At 44.3% G+C, this 26,257-nt stretch overlaps 1 protein-coding gene across 1 annotated transcript; it reads left to right on the top strand.

Annotated features, from left to right (window-relative positions):
• Positions 1-26,227, top strand: ythdc2 (YTH domain containing 2). The gene is given in 33 exon segments (XM_029620509.2): positions 1-107; positions 694-865; positions 969-1,059; positions 1,271-1,467; positions 1,642-1,844; positions 4,676-4,842; positions 4,937-5,039; positions 7,807-7,963; positions 8,222-8,329; positions 8,431-8,585; positions 10,625-10,760; positions 12,007-12,133; positions 12,235-12,300; positions 12,396-12,574; positions 12,714-12,810; positions 13,174-13,261; positions 13,707-13,787; positions 18,568-18,650; positions 18,782-18,887; positions 19,035-19,154; positions 19,331-19,603; positions 19,781-19,907; positions 20,329-20,537; positions 20,696-20,891; positions 22,507-22,613; positions 22,779-22,898; positions 23,047-23,258; positions 23,804-23,880; positions 23,883-23,980; positions 24,100-24,306; positions 24,375-24,557; positions 24,970-25,056; positions 25,317-26,227. Coding segments are annotated over 32 exon segments (4,332 nt in total). The 5' UTR covers positions 1-107; positions 694-699; the 3' UTR covers positions 25,323-26,227.
• Positions 26,228-26,257: the final 30 nt, after the last annotated feature.

Genomic DNA, 26,257 nt, shown 5'->3' with positions numbered 1-26,257 from the left:
TGATCATGCACCTCTAGTGGTGATTTATCTGAATCTCATGAAGTCGGTCAGCGTTTACAAACTGCTGGATTAGACGAACAGAGGCGCACGAGGGTTATCTGACATCGGTATTAGCTAGTTAAAACGTTACCTAGCTATATGTGAAACATTGTATCTATGACATGCATGTATAATTAACTCAAGGATGGATAAAGTTCAATGACACGTTAGCTAGCTTAATTCCGCTAGCTAGCTAGCAACCTGGCTAACGATAGCTAGCTACCAGTAACGTTACTGGGTTAGCTAACATTAATTTTTAATAGCTAGCTAGCTATCTTTCTGAGTTACTAACGAGTTTGCTAAGGTGGCTAACAAAATCAACACATGTCATTAGTTCGATTTTTACTCAAAGATTTGCTTAAAAGTAATGTATGGCTCACACTGTCAGTCACAGAAGCTCAGCCTCTGGTGAAAGCTATGGCTAGCTAACTAAGTTATGTCCGAGTTTATGGCTAACTAACGTTAGGTAGAGGAGAGTCAGTCAGAAGTAGTTAACAGTGAACATTTGTCAGCATCTGGCCACTTGCATGGTAGCTCAACCCTTTTGTCTCTAGTTAGCTAGTCCAAGTAACTAAAATGTGACCGTCATCTAGGGAGATTGCAGGTTGGTTGCTTATTAACTAGCTACATCTTATTAACACTTGTGTTCTACAGTGCATCATGTCACGTCCTAGTAATGCCTCACCCAAACCTGCCATGGCCAAATCAAAACACTCTGGTGGTGGGGGTCCCAGGGGCAAAGGGCTGAAAGACATACGCATCGACGAAGAAGTTAAGATTGCTGTGAACATCTCCCTTGAGAGGTTTCAGTACAGTGAGCAAAAAGGTAACATAAAATGTTCATTCTACTCATGTGATGAAGTGGTGATTCATGGAGACATTTGGATTATGTGATGTAGTATACTACATTAGTTCTTTTGATTTTACAGAAATGGAGTTTCCTTCCTCCCTGTCTAGTACTGAGAGAGCCTTCATCCATCGCTTTGCACAGTCCCTTGGATATATCTCTAAAAGCAGAGGGTAAGCAATACAACTTGACATCAGGTGTCAAGAGCCTGTAGTCTTAGGTCAACCTTGGATACTCCTGTTTTTAAAAGCAGTACTTGAATAGAAACATTTGGGTATCCCTCCTCAATATTGTACTGGAAATGTAACTCCCTAAAAGCATCCATCAGATTTACTAAAGTGTTCTGTGCTTCAAGTCTAACATCCTTATTTCATTCATTTTCAGAAAAGGATCAAGCCGGACCCTCACTATCAGAAAGAAGGATGGCTCGGAGACGGCCCAGTCCATCATGACTTTCAACCTTTCCCACAATTCCAAGCACGCTGTGCGGAGCCTGCTGCAGAGGTTCCCCATCACCAACAAGGAGCGCACAGACCTACTGCCTCGCACTGAGAGGGGCTTGTCTGTGGCCATTGAGGCTGGTGAGTGGCAGTTATATTTCAGGGTTAATAATACATTGATGTCAATGGGAGTCCTTGTCAACCTTTGTTTTTAATAACAATGTACTGATGAATGAATAAATTATCTATCTGTTAAAATGTGTTGACAATTCAAAGTTTTAACATTCATGTGCCCCTCTTTTTTTTCTCCACCAGAGAGCAGCCGTGACAAGAACAGGACCAGTGGGCGGCTCAACAACGGCATTCCCCAGGTGCCCCAGAAGAGGGGCCCATCTGAACTGGACTTCTTCCGCAGCTCACTTCCTGTGTACGAGCGCCAGGAGGAGATCGTCCAGGTCATCAAAGACAACCGTGTTGTCCTAGTGGTGGGGGAGACCGGCTCGGGGAAAACTACACAGGTGAGGGGGAGAAACATTTTACATCACTGTCCACATAAAGTGCCATAAAGAATTCGCGTCACTTGACTTTTTCAACATTTTGTTGTCTGAATTTAAAATTGATTTAGATTTTGTGTCACTGGCCTCCACACAGTACCCCATAATGTTAAAGTGGAATTATGTTTAGATTTCAATTTTTTAAAACAAATTAATAACAAATGAAAAGCTGAAATGTCTTTAGTCAATAAGTATTCAACCTCTTTGTTATGGTAAACAAAAATTTGTTCAGGAGTAAAAATGTGCGTTATAAGTCACCATCAGTTGCATGAACTCAATCTGTGTGCAATAATAGTGTTTAACATGATTTTTGAATGACTACCTCATCTCTGTACCCCACACATACAATTATCTGTAAGGTCCCTCAGTCCAGCAGTGAAATTCAAACCGATTCAACCTCAAAGACCAAGGTTTTTCAGTGCCTCGCAAAGAAGGGAACCTATTGGAAGATGGGTAAAAAAATATATAACTGACATTAAATGTCCTTTTGATCATGGTGAAATTATTAATTACACTTTGGATGGTGTATCGATACACCCGGTCACTACAAAGATACAGGCGTCCTTAACACAATTGCTGGAGAGGAAGGAAACCACTCAGGGATTTCACCATGAGGCCAATAATGTCTTTAAAACATTTACTGAGTTTAAACGCTGTGATAGAAAAAACTGAGGAAATTATAGTTACTTCCCAATACTAACCTAATTGAGACAGAAGGAAGCCTAAACAGAATAAAAAATATTCAAAAACATGCATCCTGTTTGCAACAAGGCACTAAAGTAATACAGCAAAAAGATTTGACAAAGCAGTTCACTTTTTGTCCTGAATACAACGTGTTATGTTTTGGGGCAAATCCAATACAACACATTGCTGAGTACCACTCAATATATTTTCAAGCATAGTCATTCCTGTATCATGTTATGGGTATGCTTGTAATCGTTAAGGACCGGGGAGGTTTTCAGGATAAAAAATCAACAGAATGGAGTTATGCACAGTCAAAATCTTAGAGGAAAACCTGGTTCAGTCTACTTTCCACCAGACACTGCAAGATAAATTCACATTACAAAAGAACAATAACCTAAAACACAAGGCCTAATCTACACTGGTGTTGCTTATCAAGAAGTTTGTGAATGTTCCTGAGTGGCTGAGTTTTGACTTAAATCTATGGCAAGAGCTGAAAATGGTTGTCTAGCAATGATCAACAACTAATTTGACAGAGCTTGAAGAATTTTCAAAAGAATAATGGGCACACACCCCCCTGAGTCAATACATGTTAGAACCACCTTTCACAGCGATTACAGCTGTGAGTCTTAATGGGTAAGTCTGGTTTGTACAATATTTGCACATTTTATTATTTAAAAAATTCTTCATACTCTGTCAAGTTGGTTGCTGATCATTGCTAGACAGACATTTAAGTATTGTCAGAGATTTTCAAGCATTCAATGTCGTCTTGGTAAGCAACTCCAGTGTATATTTATATTATATAGTTATTTGTAATCTGTACAGGCTTCCTTCTTTTCACTCCGTCATTTAGGTTAGCATTGTGGAGTACCTACAATGTTGTTCTGTTCTCAGTTTTCTCCTATCACAGCCATTAAACTCTGTAACTGTTTTAATGTCACCATTGGCCTCATAGTGAAGTCCCTGAGCGGTTTTCTTAGGAAGGACGCCTGTATCTATGTGGTGATTGGGTGTATTGATACACCATACAAAGTGTAATATTAAAAATAAAGTTTTTTTTTTTATTTTTTTTTACCAATTTCATGGTATCCAATTGGTAGTTATGGTCTTGTCCCATCGCTGCAACTCCCACCCGGACTCGGGAGAGGCGAAGGTCGAGAACCGTGAGTCCTCCGAAACACAACCCATCCAAGCCACACTGCTTCTTGAAACAATGCCCAGTTAACCCGGAAGCCAGCTGCACCAATGTGTCGGAGGAAACACTCTACACCTAGCGACCGTGTCAGCGTGCACTGCGCCCGGCCCGCCACATGAATCACTAGTGTGCGATGGGACAAGGACATCCCTGTCAGCCAAACCCTCCCCTAACGACGCTGGGTCAATTGTGTAGCTCCCCATGGGTCTCCCGGTCAGCTGCGACGGAGCCTGGACTCAAACCCAGAATCTCTAGTGGCACAGCTAACACTGCGATTCAGTGTCTTAGACCACTGCGCCACTCGGGAGGCAATTAATATTTTCACCATGCTCAAAGGGATATTCAATGTCTGCTTTGTATTTATTTTTAACCATCTACCAATAGGTGCCATTCTTTGCGAGACATTGGATAATCTCTCTGGTCTTTGTGGTTGAATGTGTTTGAAATTCACTGTTTGACTGAGGGACCTTAGAGTTATCTGTATGTATGGGGTGCAAAGTTAAGGTAGTCTTTCAAAAATAATGTTTAACACTATTGCACATAAGTTGCATGGGCTCACTGAGTTGTTAAGCACATTTTTACTGCTTAACTTACCTTGCCATAACAAAGGGATTGGATACTTATTGACTCAAGACATTTCAGCCTTTCGTTTGTAATTGATTTGTAACATTTTCTAAAAACGTAATTCCGCTGACATTATGGGATATTGTGTGTAGATCAGTGGACACAAAATTGAAAATTTAATCAAATTTGAGTTCAGGCTGTAACACAACAGCATTTGGGAAAAGTGAAGTGTGAATACTTTCTGAAGGCACTGTATAGCCTACAAAGGCATTGCATTGGTATGATAAGGTATTACATTTGTAAATAGAGTTCCTGATCATCTAGAAACTAAATGGGAAGTGTTTTGCCATTCCAGATCCCACAGTTCCTCCTGGACGACTGCAGCCGAAATGGGATCCCCTGTCGGATCTTCTGCACACAGCCCCGGCGTCTGGCAGCCATCGCTGTGGCAGAGCGGGTTGCTGCGGAGAGAGGGGAGAGCATCGGTCAGACCATTGGCTACCAGATCCGCCTGGAGAGCAGGTAGGAGCAAAGAGATGGAGTGAGGGAGGCACTGTCTCTGTTTGCTTTGGCTGAGTTACTGTGAGGAAATTAATGACTCTGGTTGACCCTTTAGAGTTTCTCCTAAGACGCTGCTGACCTTCTGCACAAGCGGAGTCCTGCTGAGAACACTGATGGCCGGAGACACCACAATGTCCACTGTTACTCACGTCATTGTGGTCAGTACAAGTTATTGTTGCCCTTTTGTTATCGTTCACTGCCTTGACTGTATGCATGAATGCAATGTGAGGTCAAAGTACACTGGTATGAAAGACTACCCAGTTGGCACATTGTGGTTTTTGACACAACCGGATCTGAGCCTGTCAGATGACTTGGGCAAGGAGAAAAAATCTCTAGCTCTCCGCTCTGGCCCAGAAATTGAATAATGTGTCCCTGAACAAAGGGGGGTCAAAATCAAAAGTAACAGTCAGTATCTGGTGTGGCCTCCAGCTGCATTAAGTACTGCAGTGCATCTCTTCCTCATGGACTGCACCAGATTTGCCAGTTCTTACTGTGAGATGTTACTCCCCTCTTCCACCAAGGCACCTGCAGGGGCCCGGGCATTTCTATGGGGAATGGCCCTAGCCCTCACCCTCCAATCCAACAGGTCCCAGAAGTGCTCAATGGGATTGAGATCCGGGCTCTTCGCTGGCCATTTTAGAACACTGACATTCCTGTCTTGCAGGAAATCATGCACAGAACAAGCAGTATGGCTGGTGGCATTGTCATGCTGGAGGGTTATGTCAGGATGAGCCTGCAGGAAGGGTACCACATGAGGGAGGAGGATATCTTCCCTGTAACGCACAGCGTTGAGATTGCCTGCAATGACAACAAGCTCAGTCCGATGATGCTGTGACACACCGCCCCAGACCATGCCGGACCCTCCACCTCCAAATCGATCCCGTTCCAGAGTACAGGCCTCGGTGTAACGCTCATTCCTTCGACGATAAACGCGAATCCGGCCATCACCCATGGTGAGACAAAACCGCGACTCGTCAGTGAAGAGCACTTTTTGCCAGTGATGTCTGGTGAGGACCTGCCTTACAACAGGCCTGCTGTTAAAAAATCTGTTATGTTAATAAATCTCATATAGCTGTCTGTCAACAATAGGCTGTTAATGATGTGATAGTAGTCAGTTTACCAATGACGACAAGGCATGCTGAATTAATGGTAGCCGAGTAGTCCGACCCGACTAGATGGATGAGGTCAGGAATGGAGATCTGAAACAAGCTCATATAGGCCTAGTCCAGTTGTTTCATATTCCAAATATCCTACAGTAAGCAAGACTACTACATTGCATCCAGTAATTGAATTAAGCATTTTCTCCCCAAGCAAAATTAAGCCCGTTTACATTTTCTATCCACATAAAGACACCTATTAAATATAATTTAGAGCTTGTAGGAAAGGCATTTCACTGTATTTGTGCAAGTAACACTAAAACCTGAAACTATAATCATTACAGACCACCTCAATTTCCTTTAGGATCAGGCACAAGACTTCTGTGTTGGCTACAATTGCAGTTACAGGTTTTTCAAAAATACAAAATGCTTCAACTTCCTGAGGGATGAAATGACTGAAATTAAATGACCTCCCCCCTACCAACCATAGTCCTACATCAACACCACCTTATCAGAAAATTCTAAGGATAGCCCTGATTGTAAATTTAAACATATTTCTAGTTAGCTACTGAGGCCAGTTACATTTACATTTGAGTCATTTAGCAGATACTCTTATCCAGAGTGATTTACAGTTAGTGCATTAATCTTAAAATAGATAGGTGGGACAACCACCTGTCGTAGGAAGTACATTTTCCCTCAAAGTAGCTATCAGTAAATTCGGAGCTAGTAAGGGGGGGGAAAGAAAGTCAAGTGTGATTGTTTGTTCACGAAAGACAATTTATTTGGTCTGAGTGCTCTGGGATTATTTAACATACTCTTTGAAGAGGTGGGGTTTCAGAAGATGGGCAGGGACTCTGCTCTCCTAGCTTCAGGTGGAAGCTGGTTCCACCATTGGGGTGCCAGGGTAGAGAAGAGCTTGGACTGGGCTGAACGGGAGCTGCGTTCCCAAAGGGGTAGGAGGGCCAAGAAACCAGAGGTGGCAGGACAGAGTACTCAGGTTGGGCTGTAGGTTTTGAGCATAACCTGAAGGTAGGGAGGGGCAGTACCTCTTGCTGCACCGTAGGCAAGTAACATGGTCTTGTAGTACCAAGTACCCATAACAGTCTATAGCTTACCATTCCTACTAAGGCAGTCTTCTGCCAACATCATTATTAGGCACACAAAAAAATGACTACGATTTTAGCAGTGTGAGTGTAACACGCACACCGCTGTGCTGAAGTGGTACTCATAAAAATTATTCAAAGTTGTCAGGTCTGCCACAGATAAAACATTGAGCCAGATGTTTCACCGGATGTATAAATCTGAAGCATCTGGTTGGCATTTCCTCTCACCACCAAATATGGTGATGAGGAAGTCCAAGGTGAGAAGATGGAGCGAGATGGATTTTGGCCGACATCAAGAAAATTTTGTCATCAATTTAACATTTTGATCTCCAATATAGTTTTTTGTTCCCAAAACTAAAATCTGTTATGAACAGAATGGACTAAGTTTTGTAGACTTTACTCTTTGCCAAAGTTTCAAAAAATTATATTGTTTAGGAGTCCCAAGGGTGAATTTAGCTATTGCACACACGCACTTTACAGAGTAGGTATTCACTAACAGAAATATTAAAACGCATGCTAGAACACGTTAATAAGATCTCGCTAGTTTGTGCTTGGCTCTGCCCACTTCCTTACTTGTTCTACCCACTATGATTAATTTTCTCCCATTGGAAACGACAGGTGGTGGTCAATCTTGGGTTAGTTATAAAAATCTCTGGGTCTGGTGCGTGAAATCATGTCAATGACTGAATCCTGTTGCCTGTACTTCCAACCTCTTATCCAATCAGGATGAGGTTCACGAGCGGGATGGTCTGAGTGACTTCCTGCTGACCAAGATGAGGGACATGCTCCAGACGATGCCTAATCTGAAGCTCATCCTGTCCAGTGCTGCCCTGGACGTGGAGCTGTTCCTTCGCTACTTTGGCTCCTGTCCTGTCATCCACAGTAAGTCATCTCAATGTGTTTGGATAGACCACCTACAGAGACTAGAGTGCAGAAATCACTACAGAATCACTTGATCTATTCATTTGAAATTGGGACGGGGATTCACCATTGAAACCATTATCTGCAAAAGCCAGGTAATTGCAGGGGAAGACCTCTGTATGGAAGGGGCTAGTGCTTGTCTTGACTGGTCCTGCCAGCACTGATTTGTTAAGTGAAATGAATCAAAATGAGAAATTATGAATGTATGCTTTTATCTAGTCAAAGGAAGACCATTTGAGGTGAAGCAACTTTTCCTGGAAGACATCTTGAGGACAACAGGCTATTCAAACAAAGACATGAGGAAATACAAAAAGGAGATCCAGAGGGGTAACTACCAACCATTGGTCATTCATTGTTTCTTTGATTTCCACTTTGATGTCCAGTGTCTCCCAGAATGAATGAGTGTATGTGTGTGTCGTCCCTGGCAGAGGAAAAGCAACAGATGTTTTTGACAGAGTGGTGTAAGGTGCGTGAGGGTGGCTCCCGCCAGGAGCCCCAGAGGGAGAAGACCACCTCGGCCTCTTGTGTCCTTCAGGAGAACGACCTGCTGGACGATGGAGGGGACAGTGTTTTCACCCAGTTGGTGAGAACAAGTGGATATGGGCCATTCTCATTTCTCAATATCCATGTTTTCTAGGGATGTGTGTCTTTCCCTTTAAGACAATTCGATGCGTATCTAGATACGTGGGCTCTGATACGATACAGGAACAATACATTTAAGTTTCAAACTATTCGGTTTGATTAGAGGAACGAATCCGTGTGTTTTCTGCTGCTGAATGGACCTCATGCGCTGCACCTCTCTGAGCTTGGGCCTCTGAGCTTGGGCCTCTGAGCTTGGGCCTCTGAGCTTTCTGATTAAGTGTTAGAGCTACTAATGTATCAATATTTATCTTTAAAAAGCTATGAGATAGCCAATGAATATAAATATATAGTGTGAAGGAAAAGTTAAGCTTAATGACAATTGTGCTTTAAAGATATTGTCAAAGTTGAAGCTTTGAGGTCCAGAGTTGAGTTTGAGGGGTTTTGACAACTCAGGAGTAAGCTCGTTTTGGCTAGATGTGATACATCTTATGTCAAATTGGACTTTTCTTTGCGGGTTAGGAGAACATCCGCAGCAGGTTAGGATAATTATGTTAAGGTTAGCAAAAGGGTTAGGGTTAGCTAAAAAAAAAAAAAGTATACTTTTAATATTTCATTTGACTAAAGTTGTATCCCTTCTAGCCATGAGTTTCTTCTTGTTATGAAATGATCAACTTTACCTTGTATATCTAAAAATGACTGTGTATTGAAGATTTCAAATAAAACTACCTACCTACTATTGCTGATGGTTAACCTGAACAATCAAAATAAATGTGAACGTAAGCCCTGATCATGTATAGCCAGATAAAATGTATAGCACATCTGCTAAAAATAACCTAGAAAATGACATTCTTTGTCATTCAACTAATAAAGCATAATATTGCGCAAGCCATTTTACCAAGGTGACTCGCAGATATGCCAGATAAGGAGTAACATGCTGCTCGTGTTGCGTGCGCAAGTGTTGCAAAATAAATGTACTTATGTTATTCAATCATTGCACCCACACATCATTGCTCACTCGCGTCAACGAGCGTCTGTGTAGCCAGGTGCTGCAAGACCCGCCTCTCCTATCTCCTTTTAGGAGCATATACCCACGTGGGTGATTTGAAAGATGAACTGAGGTCCACACTCCAGTTCAGTTGGTAGTGTTAATGCTCTTTAAAGTTGGTTGCCAACCGCCATGTAAAGTTCAAAGAAGAATAAGAAGTCTCAAGGAGGACAGATTACTAGAAACAAACTTTCACCCTTTTATCTGTGGCTTGTCAGGGTAGAGAACCTTGTGCATTTCAGGTCAAATAACAACCTGATGTTTATATCCCAGGACAAATTAGCTAGCTAAATTGGCATACATGTTTAATGCTTTTCGACCTGTCCCCAAATTAATATAGTTGGTTCTGAGTTCGTTTTGATATTTCAACCTCCGTGTCCTGATCACGTCTGGTAAGGGTGGACAGAATCAACATGCTCGCAATGGCACAGGCACGCAAGCGGTCTGGTCAGCAAAGCCTACCTCTCCTTGGTCAACGCGCAAAGCTGCACACAACTGATATTGCCTCTGGTTGTTAAGCATTCAAAATGATTAAATTACTTGTGACTGTCAACACAATTACATGCTTGCTTTGACACTAAAATAGATAACCCAGTTGTCACAAAAGATGAGTTATTTTTGGAAGGTAGAAAGTAATTTTGAGAAAATAAATTTAGTGAACCAGCGATTCGTAACGTTTAAATCGATTTCCTGACCGATGCATGCTACATTTTGGATCTGTTAGGGGTCCCGCAGACCGACGCACTCATATCTTCGGCATTGGTCCCCGGTTCAAATGTTTATTGGTGAATCATTACATCCTTAATGATTTTATTTTCTCCCAGTTGCTTCAGTTATTTTCAGTATTTACTCTGTATGCATCAAAGTGATACCACTACTTATTTTCTGATTATTCACTCTTTACTTCACCAACGTCACAGAGGGTATATTTGCTGGTTCTTACTAAAAGTAGCACTGGGTTTGCTATTAGTTTGATACAGGGTGTCTTGTTCCAGAATGAGAAAGATGTGGCATCATTGGACCCGTGGCTGCTGAAGGAGATGGATGCCTGCATCTCAGACATCTTCCTCAACCAGGACGCTGACGCCTTCATCCAGCTCTTCAATCTCATCCTGAGTGAGAACGTCAGCGGTAAGCTGGGTTTTGTGTGAATCTTTAATTATGTGCCACAGTTTATTCTTCTATCTACACTACATGACCAAAAGTATGTGGACACCGGCTTGTTGAACATCTCATTCCAAAATCGTTGGCATTTTGCTGCTATAACAGCCTCTACTCTTCTGGGAAGGCTTTCCACTAGAGGTTGGAACATTGCTGTGGAACTTAATTCCATTCAGCAATGAGCATTAGTGAGGTCAGGCACAGTCGGCGTTCCAATTCATCCCAAGGAGTTCGATGGGAATGTGGTCAGGGCTCTGCGCAGGCCAGTCAAGTTCTTCCTCACCGATCTCGACAAACCATTTCTGTATGGATCTCGCTTTGTGCACAAAGGCATTGTCATGCTGAAACAGGAAAGGTTGTTTCCCAAACTGTTGCCACAAAGTTTAATCATCAAGAATGTCATTGTATGCTGGTAGCATAAAGATTTCCCTTCATTAGAACTTAGAAACCTAGCCCGAACCATGAAAAACAGCCCCAGACCATTATTCCTCCTCTACCAAACTTTACATTTGGCACTATGCATTAGGGCAGGTAGTGTTTTCCTGGCATCTGCCAAACCCAGATTGGTGAAGCGTGATTCATCACTCTAGAGAACACGTTTCCACTGCTCCAGAGTCAAATGGCGGGCGAGCTTTACACCAGCCAACTCTTGGCATTGGGCTTGGTGATCTTAGGCTTGTGGCTGCTTGGCCATGGAAACCCATTTCATGAATGTCCCGACGAACAGTTATTATGCTGACTTTGCTTCCAGAGGCAGTTTAGAACTCAGTAGTAAGTGTTGCAAACGAGGACAAACCATTTTTAAGTGTTCCCATTCTGTGAGTTTTTGTGGCCTACCACCTCACAGCTGAGCCGTTGTTGCTCCTAGATGTTTCCACTTCGCAATAACAGTACTTACTGTTGACTGGGGAAATTTGACGAATTGACTTGTTGGAAAAGTGGCATCCTATGACAATGCCACGTTGAAAGTCACTGAGCTCCTTAGTAATGCCATTCTACTGACAATGTTTGTATATGGAGATTTCATTGCTTTGTGCTTGATTTTATACACCTGTCAGCAAATGATTTGAAGGGTTGTCCATATGCTTTTGTTTATATAGTGTCTTATTTGTGTAAAAAATAATGACACCAATTGTTATCAAAAATGTATATTTTTGAGAGTAATATTTTCAATAGTTATCAGCCAGATATGTCCTCCTCCCCTTCTGCTCCTCAGTGGACTTCATGCACAGTGAAACGAGCGCCACTCCACTCATGGTGGCAGCAGGTCGAGGCTTCCTCAGTCAGATTGAGCAGCTTTTGAGTATGGGAGCCAGCGTCAGAATCAAGGCCTCCAATGGCTGGTACGGGTTTATTAAATAACTGTATAAATGCATCTTATTTTTAGTTACTCTATAAACCATTACTAAGTCTGAAATCTTGATCAGTATTTGGTTTGTTTCAGGACTGCGCTGGACTGGGCCAAGCACTTCCAGCAGGCAGAAGTGGTGGACCTACTAGAATCCTACCTGTAAGATCACCATTTGTCATTATTATGAATGACCACATGGAAACCTTGGCATTGTTTGTGGAGGAGGATAACAGAAAGCCTCATTCCCTTGGTAGCTCATCCCTGGAGGCGGGGAAGCTGGACGAGTGGTCCCTGGTGCAGGCTGCCACCACAGAAATGAGTCCGGAGGACCAGGAGCTGCTCAAGGAATACCACCACAGCTTTGACGATGAGAGGGTGGACCTGGACCTCATCATGCACCTGCTACACAACATTTGCACCAGCTCAGAAGACGGTGAGAGATTCTCTTGTCTAGTGACTACTGGATGTCTTGTATTTTTTTTACTTTTCAAAATGTTTGATACAAAGTGTCAGTGCCAATTTTCCTTGCTTGTATAGAATGACAAGTTTATTTGAAATATTTTCCATGTCAGGTGCCGTTTTAATCTTCCTCCCCGGATACGATGAGATAGTGGGTCTGAGGGACCGTATCCTGTACGACGATAAAAGATTCACAGACCACTCTCAAAGGTACCGTCAGTTAAATGACTGGCAAGAGCAATGTGTCACTCTCAACAGTTCATAATTGGGCCATCTGTATTTCAACATAGCTCTTGTCTATTTATGTCAATTATTCTGTACATCAATCTGTTTTTCGTTTTTTTTTACATGCTGTTACTCCATGTTCCTGCTTATGCAACCCAAATGTTGATTTACACCGAACACATTTGCAAGTCAGATTAGTAAACCTCACTAAATTTACAAAAATGGCCAAATAGACCTATTTATACAAGAAATATGGATTATTTGGAGGAGACTAAGATATATATTTTGTTTATTTGTCCTGTTTGAACCACATCTAGAACCTCAGATCTGTGTGTTGTTTCTCCATAGGTACCAGGTCTTTACACTCCACTCCAACATGCAGACCTCTGATCAGAAGAAAGTGCTGAGGAACACTCCAGCTGGTATCCGGAAAATAGTGAGTATTTTTACGTCTACACACCAAAGATCAGTTTGACCACTTGGGTCCAAAGTGTTCCTTAAAGCGACAGTCAGCAGTAGAAACAATAACAAAGCGTACTCCCCGCCTCTGTTTCTGTAAAAAGCTGAGGGATGGGGCTAGAGAAATGTAACCACTCTCAAATTCATAGAGTTATGATATCAAAATTATAGTTTTAATCATGTTTTGAAGCTATATAGTGTTTGTTTAGAAAACACAGTAAAACAAGCTTATATTTTGGGTTCTGATGGGGTACGAGACATGAACTAAGCATTTATAAGTTATATTCTTAGTCAATGGTAATATCAATTTATATGTAAAAAAAAAAATGTTTTGTTGCAACTGCTGATTGCCCCTGTAAGCCAAAATACCATTCAACCCCAGCTTCTTGTTCAGAAATCAAGTATTTTCCTCTCTTCCTCAGATTCTCTCCACTAACATCGCAGAGACGAGTATCACTGTCAACGATGTCGTATTTGTCATTGACGCAGGAAAAGTAAAAGAGGTTTGAAAACAAGTCTACTACACACATTTTACATTGACATTTGTCATTTAGCAGACACTCATATCCAGAGTGACTTAGTTAGTGCTTTCATCTTAAGATAGCTAGATGGGCCAACCACATATCACAGTCCTAATAAGTACATTTTTGCGAGGGGGGGTGGCATTATTTAAGATGCTCTTTTGAAGAGGTATGGTTTCAGATATTTTCCGAAGATGGGCAGAGACTCTGCTGTACTAGTTTCAGGGGGAAGGAAGCTGGTTCCACCATTGGAGTGCCAGGAAAGTGAAGAGCTTGGAGAGAGACCATGTGAGGACAGGACGGAACCGGTTGACTTGGTGTATGAAGAGGAGAGGGCCTAGAACCGAGCCCTGGGGGACACCAGTAGTGAGAGTATGTGTTGCAGACACATCCTCTTCACGTCACCTGTTAGCAGCGGCCTGCTAGGTAGGATGCAATCCAAAAGTGTGCAGAGCCTTTAGACGTCCAGCCCTGGGATGGATGGCGAAGAGGATTGGATGGTTCACGGTGTCGAAGGCAGCGGATAGATCTAGGAGAATGAGAAGAAAGGAGAGACAGTCAGCTTTGGCAGTGCAGAGAGCCTCCATGACACAGAGAAGAGTAGTCTCGGATGAGTCACCCGTCTTGAAGTTGACTGGTTGGGTTCAAGAAAATTGTTCTGATAGCGAGTGTGTTTTGGAAAGAAAAAAAAGTGAGTCTGTAGTTTGATGTTAGAGGCCTCGAGGGTTGCTTTCTTGAAGAGGGGAGTGATTGGCCATTTTGAAGTCCGAGAGGATGCAGCCAGACGTCAGGGATGAGTTGATGAGGAATGGGAGAAGGTCTCCAGAGATGGTCTGGAGGAGGGGATGGGGTCAAACGGGCAGGTTGTCCGGTGGCCTGACCTCACTAGTTGCCGGATTTAATCTGGAGAGAGAGTGGAGAAAGAGGTTAAGGCGTAGGGTAGTTCTGTGGGACCATCGGTCTCAATAGGCTGAGCGAATGTCGTCAACCTTTTCACAGTGGTTGACAAAATCGTCCGCTGAGAGGGGGTGGAGGAATAACGAGGGAGGAGAACTTGGAAAAGAGTTTCCTGGGGTTAGAGACAGAAACTTAACATTTTGAGTGGTAGAAAGTGGCTTTAGCAGCGGATACAGAGGAACAGAAGGTAGAGAGGAGGGAGTGAGGATGATAGGCACGACAAAACCTATTCAGCAGACTGAAAAGATTTGGCATGGATCCTCAGATCCTCAAAAGATTCTACTGTTGCACCATCTAGAGCATCCTGACGGGTTGCATCACTGCCTGGTATGGCAACTTCTCGGCCTCCGACCGCAAGGCACTACAGAGACCGAAAGTGCGAACCACTGCTTTTAATCAGGGCAAGGTGTCTGGCAACATGACCGAATACAAACAGTGCAGCTATTCCCTCCGCAAGGCTATTAAACAAGCTAAGCGTCAGTACAGAGACAAAGTAGAATCTCAATTCAACGGCTCAGACACAAGAGGCATGTGGCAGGGTCTACAGTCAATCACGGACTACAAGAAGAAACCCAGCCCAGTCACGGACCAGGATGTCTTGCTCCCAGGCAGACTAAATAACTTTTTTGCTCGCTTTGAGGACAATACAGTGCCACTGACACGGCCTGCAACGAAAACATGCGGTCTCTCCCTCACTGCAGCCGAGGTGAGTAAGACATTTAAACGTGTTAACCCTCGCAAGGCTGCAGGCCCAGACGGCATCCCCAGCCGCGCCCTCAGAGCATGCGCAGACCAGCTGGCCGGTGTGTTTACGGACATATTCAATCAATCCCTATACCAGTCTGCTGTTCCCACATGCTTCAAGAGGGCCACCATTGTTCCTGTTCCCAAGAAAGCTAAGGTAACTGAGCTAAACGACTACCGCCCCGTAGCACTCACTTCCGTCATCATGAAGTGCTTTGAGAGACTAGTCAAGGACCATATCACCTCCACCCTACCTGACACCCTAGACCCACTCCAATTTGCTTACCGCCCAAATAGGTCCACAGACGATGCAATCTCAACCACACTGCCCTAACCCACCTGGACAAGAGGAATACCTATGTGAGAATGCTGTTCATCGACTACAGCTCGGCATTCAACACCATAGTACCCTCTAAGCTCGTCATCAAGCTCGAGACCCTGGGTCTCGACCCCGCCCTGTGCAACTGGGTACTGGACTTCCTGACGGGCCGCCCCCAGGTGGTGAGGGTAGGCAACAACATCTCCTCCCCGCTGATCCTCAACACGGGGGCCCCACAAGGGTGCGTTCTGAGCCCTCTCCTGTACTCCCTGTTCACCCACGACTGCGTGGCCACGCACGCCTCCAACTCAATCATCAAGTTTGCGGACGACACAACAGTGGTAGGCTTGATTACCAACAACAACGAGACTGCCTACAGGGAGGAGGTGAGGGCCCTCGGAGTGTGGTGTCAGGAAAATAACCTCACACTCAACGTCAACAAAACTAAGGAGATGATTGTGGACTTCAGGAAACAGCAGAGGGAACACCCCCCTATCCACATCGATGGAACAGTAGTGGAGAGGGTAGCAAGTTTTAAGTTCCTCGGCATACACATCACAGACAAACTGAATTGGTTCACTCACACTGACAGCGTCGTGAAGAAGGCGCAGCAGCGCCTCTTCAACCTCAGGAGGCTGAAGAAATTCTGCTTGTCACCAAAAGCACTCACAAACTTCTACAGATGCACAATCGAGAGCATCCTGGCGGGCTGTATCACCGCCTGGTACGGCAACTGCTCCGCCCTCAACCGTAAGGATCTCCAGAGGGTAGTGAGGTCTGCACAACGCATCACCGGGGGCAAACTACCTGCCCTCCAGGACACCTACACCACCCGATGTTACAGGAAGGCCATAAAGATCATCAAGGACATCAACCACTCGAACCACTGCCTGTTCACCCCGCTATCATCCAGAAGGCGAGGTCAGTACAGGTGCATCAAAGCTGGGACCGAGAGACTGAAAAACAGCTTCTATCTCAAGGCCATCAGACTGTTAAACAGCCATCACTAACATTGAGTGGCTGCTGCCAACACACTGTCATTGACACTGACCCAACTCCAGCCACTTTAATAATGGGAATTGATGGGAAATGTAAATATATCACTAGCCACTTTAAACAATGCTACCTTATATAATGTTACTTACCCTACATTATTCATCTCATATGCATACGTATATACTGTACTCTACATCATCGACTGCATCCTTATGTAATACATGTATCACTAGCCACTTTAACTATGCCACTTTGTTTACTTTGTCTACATACTCATCTCATATGTATATACTGTACTCGATACCATCTACTGTATGCTGCTCTGTACCATCACTCATTCATATATCCTTATGTACATATTCTTTATCCCCTTACACTGTGTATAAGACAGTAGTTTTGGAATTGTTAGTTAGATTACTTGTTGGTTATCACTGCATTGTCGGAACTAGAAGCACAAGCATTTCGCTACACTCGCATTAACATCTGCTAACCATGTGTATGTGACAAATACAATTTGATTTGATTTGGTAGTGTGTATCAACTAGCAAACCAAATGCCCAACTGCAGTGCATTTATCACATTTTAGACAGTTTAACTTAATAGTTATAAGAAATCTAGCTGGCAAATATTTTAGTTGAATTCCATACTGTAATTAGATTACCTGGGGCATGCTGCACAACAATAAGTGACTCCAGGCTAGTCTCTCATTGTTGTGTGCTGGTGGTGTATATACAATGGCACACCTGTATTTGGGGAGTTTCTCCCATTCTATTTGATCGGGTTTAAGTCCGGGCTCTGGCTGAGCCACTCAAGGACATTCAGATCCCAAAACCACTCATGCGTTGTCTTGGCTGTGTGCTGTTGGAAGGACCAGTCTGAGGTCCTGAGCACTCAGGAGCAGGTTTTCATCAACGATCTCTCTCTGTACTTTGCTCCATTCATCTTTCTCTCCATCCTGACTAGTCTCCCAGTCCCTGCCACTGAAAAATATCCCCATGGCATGTTGCCAGAGATGAGGCTTGGCATTCAGGCCAAAAAGTTCAATCTTGGATTCATCAGTCTGACAGTCCTTTAGGTGCCTTTTGGCAAACTCCAAGCGGGCTGTCACGCCTCCCTGGCGGAGTACGGCACGCCTCCCTGGCGGAGTACGGCACGCTCCCTGATCACGGAGTACGGCACGCTCCCTGATCACGGAGTACGGCACGCTCCCTGATCACGGAGTACGGCGCTCCTGCACGGAGTACTCCTCCCTGATCACGGAGTACGGCACGCTCCTGATCACGGAGTACGGCACGCTCCCTGATCACGGGCACGCTCCTGATCACGGCGGCACGCTCCCTGATCACGGAGTACGGCACGCTCCCTGATCACGGAGTACGGCACGCTCCCTGATCACGGAGTACGGCACGCTCCCTGATCACGGAGTACGGCACGCTCCCTGATCACGGAGTACGGCACGCTCCCTGATCACGGAGTACGGCACGCTCCCTGATCACGGAGTACGGCACGCTCCCTGATCACGGAGTACGGCACGCTCCCTGATCACGGAGTACGGCACGCTCCCTGATCACGGAGTACGGCACGCTCCCTGATCACGGAGTACGGCACGCTCCCTGATCACGGAGTACGGCACGCTCCCTGATCACGGCACGCTCCCTGATCACGGCACGCTCCCTGATCACGGAGCACGGCACGCCTCCGTGACAGAATAGTAAATCTGATACGTGATTTGTTTCACTATCACAGAAGTCCTTTGATGCCCTGAACCATGTGACCATGCTGAAGATGGTGTGGATCTCCAAGGCCAGCTCTCTTCAGAGGAAGGGCAGGTGAGGCACAGTGTACATCTGAGCCCTACCACAGAGGCACTCTATAGACATATCATAAGGGAGTATCATCTCTTATGAAACCTCATAATGTCTTATGCCCCCTCTTGAATGAGTCTTGTGTTGTTTGACAGAGCTGGACGTTGCCGACCAGGGATCTGCTTCCACCTCTTCAGTCGTCTCCGCTTTAACAACATGCTGGAGTACCAGGTGCCCCAGCTACTGAGGATGCCCCTGCAGGTACACACACTTCAAGCAGAATGTATGAAGCATACTTTATACAGATAAAGTTATTATAAACCCTTGCATGCAAGCATACCCCTCACACACTCATAAGGCAGTGTTGATTGTGGTAGTTAACTCCTCCCATTTCTCTCTCTCTTTCAGGAGCTCTGTCTCCACACCAAGCTGTTGGCCCCAATCACCTGTTCCATCGCTGAATTCCTGTCCAAAGCACCCGAACCACCCCCCATCCTCATTGTAAAAAACGCGGTGCAGATGCTCAAGGTAAAATATATTTTTTGTTTTGAACCAATGACCTGAATAATATTATATCTTCTGTCCTTTATCATTGACTATTTTTGTTATGGAGGTGGAGGGCATCAGTTTTTGGCACTGTGACTCTACATAATGACCATAGATAGAACACAACACTAACCATTAAATTGATCCCCCATCCATAGACCATAGACGCCATGGACCCGTGGGAGGACCTGACGGAGCTGGGCTACCACCTGGCTGACCTGCCTGTGGAGCCCCACCTGGGAAAGATGGTGTTATGTGCCGTGGTGCTCAAGTGCCTAGACCCCATCTTGACCATCGCCTGCACGCTGGCCCATCGCGACCCCTTTGTGCTGCCCTCCCAGGCCTCCCAGAAGAGGGCATCCATGCTGTGCCGGAAGCGCTTTACTGCAGGGACATTCAGCGACCATATGGCCCTGCTCCGAGCCTTTCAGGTAACGGGGGGAATTTGGGGTTGAAATGAAAGACTCTGTCAAATTGCTGTTGAGATGTTTAGAGCTAAATGTTTTTCATTTGTTATTAGCTTGATTTGACTGCACAAATCGGAATGAAAAAAACACTGTCCAAGCGACATGTTCCTAACTACATCTCACCTGCTGTGTTGTATGTAGGCTTGGCAGAAGGCCCGCACAGATGGCTGGGAAAGGTCCTTCTGTGAGAAGAACTTCCTGTCCCAGGCTACCATGGAGATCATCATAGGGATGAGGACCCAGCTGCTAGGACAGCTCCGAGCCATAGGTCAGCCTTATCTATCTTGTTGTATGCTCTCCTTCTCAGTAATACAGTGGTTCTGAGGGCTCAGGTGGAGCATGGTGGACCAAGGTTGTTTGTATACCGAATGTATTAATTTGACTGTAAGTGGTGTTGGAGAAAGACGAATGCTTTACTGAAGCTCACACAACCTCCAACTGACCTTCTGTGAAATGAATAGCCTTGTGAGTCATCCATATGTCTTGGTGCCCACCATGTCCTGTGCCCCACCCCCACACACAGCACCACTGCGACTCATATCCTGTGGAATTTTCCTTTGTCCCTCCCACCTCCCCCCTCCCCTACACTCTCTCACACACAGCACCACCACGGCTCCCTCGAAGGACAGCTCCCTCACAGAACATTTTTCAGAAAGAAACATCTTTTCCATTGTGTATTCCACCATCAGGCTTTGTGCGGGCACGGGGCGGCGGGGACATCCGTGACGTGAACCTGAACTCTGAGAACTGGTCAGTGGTGAAGGCAGCCCTGGTGGCCGGAATGTACCCCAACCTGATCCATGTGGACCGTGAGAGTTGTTCTCTGTCTGGGGCCAAGGAGAAGAGGGTCCGCTTCCACCCCACCTCAATCCTCAGCCAGCCACAGCCCCACAAGAAGGTAGCTAGCACACATCCTATCTTCACATACTTGACTGACTTCTTATTTAACTCTTAGTGGAGCAAAGGGCTTACATATACTCAAACCCTATAAACCCAAACCAACCCTGACTCAAAGCAACAAACTAAAAACATGTTTGTACTTCCTTCATCTCGTAGATCCCCCCAGCCAATGGTCAGGTGGCAGCCGTCCAGTCCCTGCCCACCGATTGGTTGATCTATGACGAGATGACGCGAGCCCATAGGATAGCCAGCATCCGCTGCTGCTCAGTGGTCTCCCCCATAACCATAGCCATCTTCGGGGGCTGTGCCAAACTGCCCAGCACAGCCCTACAAGAACCTGCTGTTCAGAAAGGTAGGGTTATCTAACTGAAGAAAACATCCTTTGCTACACGTTGTGTATAATATTTTAATTGAAATAAATGTAAGAATTTAGTTACTCAAGTTTTGCCTGTATTTGTAATACACTTAAAGGGATAGTTCATCCAAATTTCAAAATTATATATTGCTTTCCTTACCCTGTAAGCGGTCTATGGACAAGGTATGACAGAAATCCATGCTTTGGTTTTGTTTCCCTGGCACTGTTTTCACATGCTAACGTTTTAGCATTTGTGGCACAAATCTCAAAAACCTCTTAAGGATCTGACCCCTTTTTTTTTAAATTGCAAAAAATGACATGCCCAAATCTAACTGCCTGTAGCTCAGAACCTGAAGCAAGGATATGCATATTCTTGATACCATTTGAATGGAAACACTTTGAAGTTTGTGGAAATGTGAAATTAGTGTAGGATAATATAACACATTAGATCTGGTAAAAGATAATACAAAGAAAAAAACATGCGTTTGGTACCATCTTTGAAATACGAGAAAGGCCATAACGTATTATTCCAGCCCAGGTGCAATTTAGATTTTGGCCACTAGATGGCAGCAGTGTGTGCAAAGTTTTACACTAATCCAATGAACCATTGCATATATGTTCAAAATGTTGTATCAAGACTGCCCAAATGTGCCTATTTGGTTTATTAATACATTTTCAAGTTCATAATTGTGCACTCTCCTTAAACAATAGCATGACATTCTTTCACTTTAATAGCTACTGTAAATTGGACAGTGTAGTTAGCTTAAATTCTTGTTAATCTTTCTGTCCATATCAGATATGTCTATGTCCTGGGGGAAAATGTGTTACTTACAACCTTATGCTATTCACAATGGCCTACTTAACTCAGACCTGCAGGGGGGACACCGATCCCGTAGAGGTTTTAAGTAAGGGGACCAATTTTAGCATTTTTCACACATCATGTTGTAAACATCTATAAGTGACTTTGTTGAGCTTCACAATCAATTTTAGATACTTTCGGATGATTTGGACATGTGTGAGAAATGCTAATAACGGTCCCATGACTTGAATGGGATTTGTGCCACAAATGTAAAAACATTAGCATGTGGAAACAGTGCCAGAGAAACTAAACCAAATCATGGATTGCTGTCATACCCTGTCCATAGACTGCTTGCAAGGTAAGGAAACCAATGTGTCATGACTGCTCCAAAGAGACTTGTAAGATAGGGCTGGGTAGTATATCGTGAATACCAGTGGATTTTTACAATATTGTCTATAATGATAGGTTCATCCAGTGCTAAATAAATGAAAGTTCTCCAAATTGGACTACTTTTCTGTCAGTTTTGTCCTCGTTTGGTTGTGTATAAAATAATCATTGGAGAAAGCCTTTAAAACCACTAAGAATCCATTTGTTGCCATCCTAGGGTCAAGCACTACTCTTTAATATATTTAGAACTTTTATTCAGAAGCATAAAATACTGTGGAATACTGTCAAACATGGGAAAAATTTAGTGATATTATATTTTGGCTATATCGCCCAGTCCTACTTGTAGATATCACTCTCTGCCTGTATGGTCACTAGATGATGTGTATTCTGTAAACAACAACCTAACCTCCTATGTGCCTGCTGTAGATGATGTGGTGAATGAGAGCAGTGACAGTGAGATTGAGGATCGCTCCACAGCCAACCTGGCTCAGATGAAGATCGATGAGTGGCTCAACTTCAAACTGGACAAAGAGGTGAGGATCAAGGTTGGTTATTTTGCAGTGCTAATATACTCAACGTGCCCTTCAAGCAATACAACTTGGCATTTCATTTAAACAGCAGTTTGCATTTAGTGTTCATTATATTCTTAGCTGTATAACCCACTCTCTCCTCCCTCCCTCCATCCTTCTGTCTGTCAGATGGTGGGTCTGGTGTTCCAGCTGAGGCAGAAGTGGCACGGTTTATTCCTGAGGAGGATCCGCTCTCCCTCCAAGCCCTGGTCCCAGCTGGATGAGGCCACCATACGGGCCCTGGTGTCGGTCAGTTCTACACTCTGCCTTAAATTATGACAGAAATGCTGGAAATACCACAGTAAATGGGCCTGTAAGCCTGTTAGCTGTCAAGCCTGTTGTTAGCAGTCCTGCCTGTTAGCTGTCACTGACCCATCCATCCTCATCCTGTCTCCAGGTGCTGGGGGCTGAGGATCAGACTGCAGGGCTGCAGCAGCCCACAGGGATTGGCCAGAGGCCCCGGCCCATGTCCTCTGAGGAGCTCCCCCAGACCTCCTCCTGGAGGAACGCCAACAGCAGGAGAACCTCCGGCCCCACAGCCAGCTCTGACATCCCGGAGCTCCCTGACGAACCCCTCATTCCCGCCCCCTCACACACAGCCACAGACAGGTGAGGAGAGGGGTTTAGATGTGTCAGTATGGGAAATGGACCAACTATGATCAAATGTTTTATCTCAGTATTTACAGTACAATGCCTTATAGCAGGGGTCGGCAACAGGCAGCCCACAGACCAAAACTGGCCTGCAAGATATATAGATAGATAGATAGATAGATAGCGCTTTTGGGGGGGTGGCATAAAAATAAATCACAAGGAGTTCCGCAAAGAAGTTGTTTAATTTAGGAAATCGGTTCCCAAGAATAAATTAAAGACACGATTGTGTCTCAACGTAATCTAGGTATGAAATGATTGTACAACAACAATCAATAAATTATTGTACAATCAATAAAAATAATAATCTCTTTGGGCTTAGTTGTAGTCAATTTGCAGTGTACAAATTATTATAATTATGTTCCGGCTTCCCGACCATCCTACCCCTGCCTTATAGGTTAGCGAAGGCTATATCAACCTGTTAATTACATTTTTGTAAACCTGATCTATGTCCAGTTCCAGGCCAGTCCTCTAACCCCTCAGACCATCCACCCCTCTTCCTCCAGGTCCTCAAGACTCTCCCCTGCCTCGGCCCTCCTGCACCCCAAAGCCCCCCATGGCAGCAGGGACAGGGGCTCCAGGCGCCCACAGACGACCACTCCTCCACCCCCAAGTCTCCTGAATCGGCTTCACTCGGCTTCCCCAGCCCCTGTCCCAGCCCCTCACCCACCTCATCAGGAAAGGTACACAAATAACCAATATCATTATTACTATAGGTTTGTCTCCAGCAATGGTTAAAGTCCTTTATCCCAGTGTGTAAATCTAAATATATCATAGTTTCTCAACTCAATGTCTCCCTCAGTGCTCCAAGTCTCCGTCCCCGAGGCCAGGCGTTGCACCGGTGCGTTACTTCATCATGAAGAGCAGCAACCTGAGGAACATTGACATCTCCCAGCAGAAAGGCATCTGGTCCACCACGCCCAGCAACGAGCTCAAACTCAACAGAGCCTTCCTGGAGAGCAGCCTTGTCTTCTTGGTCTTCTCTGTGCAGGGCTCCGGACACTTCCAGGTGTGTGTGTGTGTAAGTGAGAGTAAATGGAGAATGGCAGGCTGTAACATGTAATTTTCGTGCCTCAGGGCTATGCACGGATGACGTCGGTCATTGGACAGGAGCGCTGTCAGGACTGGGGCTCCACAGGGCTGGGGGGGGTCTTCAGTGTGGAGTGGACCAGGAAGGAGAGCCTGCCCTTCCAGTGTACCCAACAGCTGCTCAACCCCTGGAACGACAACAAGAAGGTGCAGATCAGCAGAGACGGACAGGTGGGTTACCTGACTAACATCAATACAGCCACAACATTTCCAAAGACTAGGACCAATATAATCCAATGAACAAACATATGTTACACAGCTAATATGGTCGGAATGACCTCAGACTACTGTCTGAGGGTTCAAGATGATACCACTATCAGAGAACAATATTGTCAACAAAGAATATTCAAAAGTTGAAGACTCATTAAACCATCTTGCCAAAACACACCCACTAAAATGCCCTGCAAGACATCAAGTGAGATGACTGGTTTATTTGTCGGGGAGGATGCACAACCAATATATTGCTAAATAGCTAATTTCCATCTATGGTGTATATATTTCTGACTGAAATGTAACTAATTTTGTTTTCATCTCATCTCACTCTCCTTCCTCACTTCTCCTCCCTCTCTGCTTCCTGGTGTAGGAGTTGGAGCCCCAGGCTGGAGGCCAGCTGCTGCAGCTATGGGAGAGACTCTCAGGGAAAACACAGCAACCACAACAGCAACATGAGGTACAACAGGACCCATTTTTATCATCAGATAACCACAGGTTACACACAACGTGACTCCAGAAATAGAATTTGCACAGTGTTTAAGAAAATCTGACAAAATAACTGCTCACTCTTGGATTTCTCATTTTACAATGCACCAAACTATGGTTTTATTTTACTGAGCCTTGACCTGTTCTTTTGCTATGTCCATTTGATTATTTGTATTAAATACCATTACTAGTTGGCAATGTGGTCATTACATGTATTTCCTCCCTCTTTAGCCATGAGAGATTGCACTGACCTTCAGGACCTCACCACTTGACTTGGTTATGTGTCATTATAACAGATCGAAGACAGCATTATAACAGATCGAGGGCTAGTTTTATTTCCTAAATGTGTTTTGAACCACCTCCACACACACGTTTGTCAGTGGTCCACAACCAGTTACCCAATGTGTTTGTATTTGGCAAAAAAAATAGCTTTGTTACTGAGATTCATGTTCTGAAGTTGTTAACCTTTTCAGATGCTATAATGTTATGTTCAAGAATATCTAAGTGCAGAAAGCTGTGTTAACATGAAGTGACCTCACGAGAAAAGTTATTTGTTTTTAATATTCATTTCCTGGTGTTTTTTTAAGCAAATTATAACTTTGACGAGACTGACATCTACGCTAATTCCCAGTGACTACAGTGAAATGTAATGATGATTGGGACATTCAGTGAGGAATTGTGTTTTTTGTTTTTTTTCAATGCTTCTCACAGCACATGAGTTGCGTGTACCATAGCGCTCCATGGCACACAATGGTTGAATGTTATTTGTTAACATGTTTGAATGTGTGTCACTGCACAAGGTCGCTCAGACTGGAGCAACCATAATGTAACCTTGTACTGTAGCTAAGCTGTGCCTGGTGAGACCTTACTAGAGGTCATGTCTTTCTCTGTCAATGACCAAAATGTTTGTTTTTATTCATTTCAACGGATTTATGATCTTTTGTAAATGTATTTAAAGAAAAAAATAATTACTTTTATCCAGTTTTTGGATATATATCTTTTTTATCTCTGTTCATTTTAGCCCTGGTTCAGCAAGGGGTTAAATATTACGATTGACTGACAAGTCTCTTTTCGTTTTTGAGTTTTTTTTATGGTTGTATTGTTGAAGTAAGAAATAGATATAAAGAATTTTTATCAATAAACTGTCAGCTTTTTAATACACCCACATTGTT

This window comes from Oncorhynchus nerka, linkage group LG19, assembly GCF_034236695.1.
Source record: "Oncorhynchus nerka isolate Pitt River linkage group LG19, Oner_Uvic_2.0, whole genome shotgun sequence".
In the NCBI taxonomy this organism is placed as follows: Eukaryota; Metazoa; Chordata; class Actinopteri; order Salmoniformes; family Salmonidae; genus Oncorhynchus; species Oncorhynchus nerka.
The sequence above is the reverse complement of the archived record's forward strand: the minus strand, read 5'-3'. Positions and strand labels throughout refer to the sequence as shown.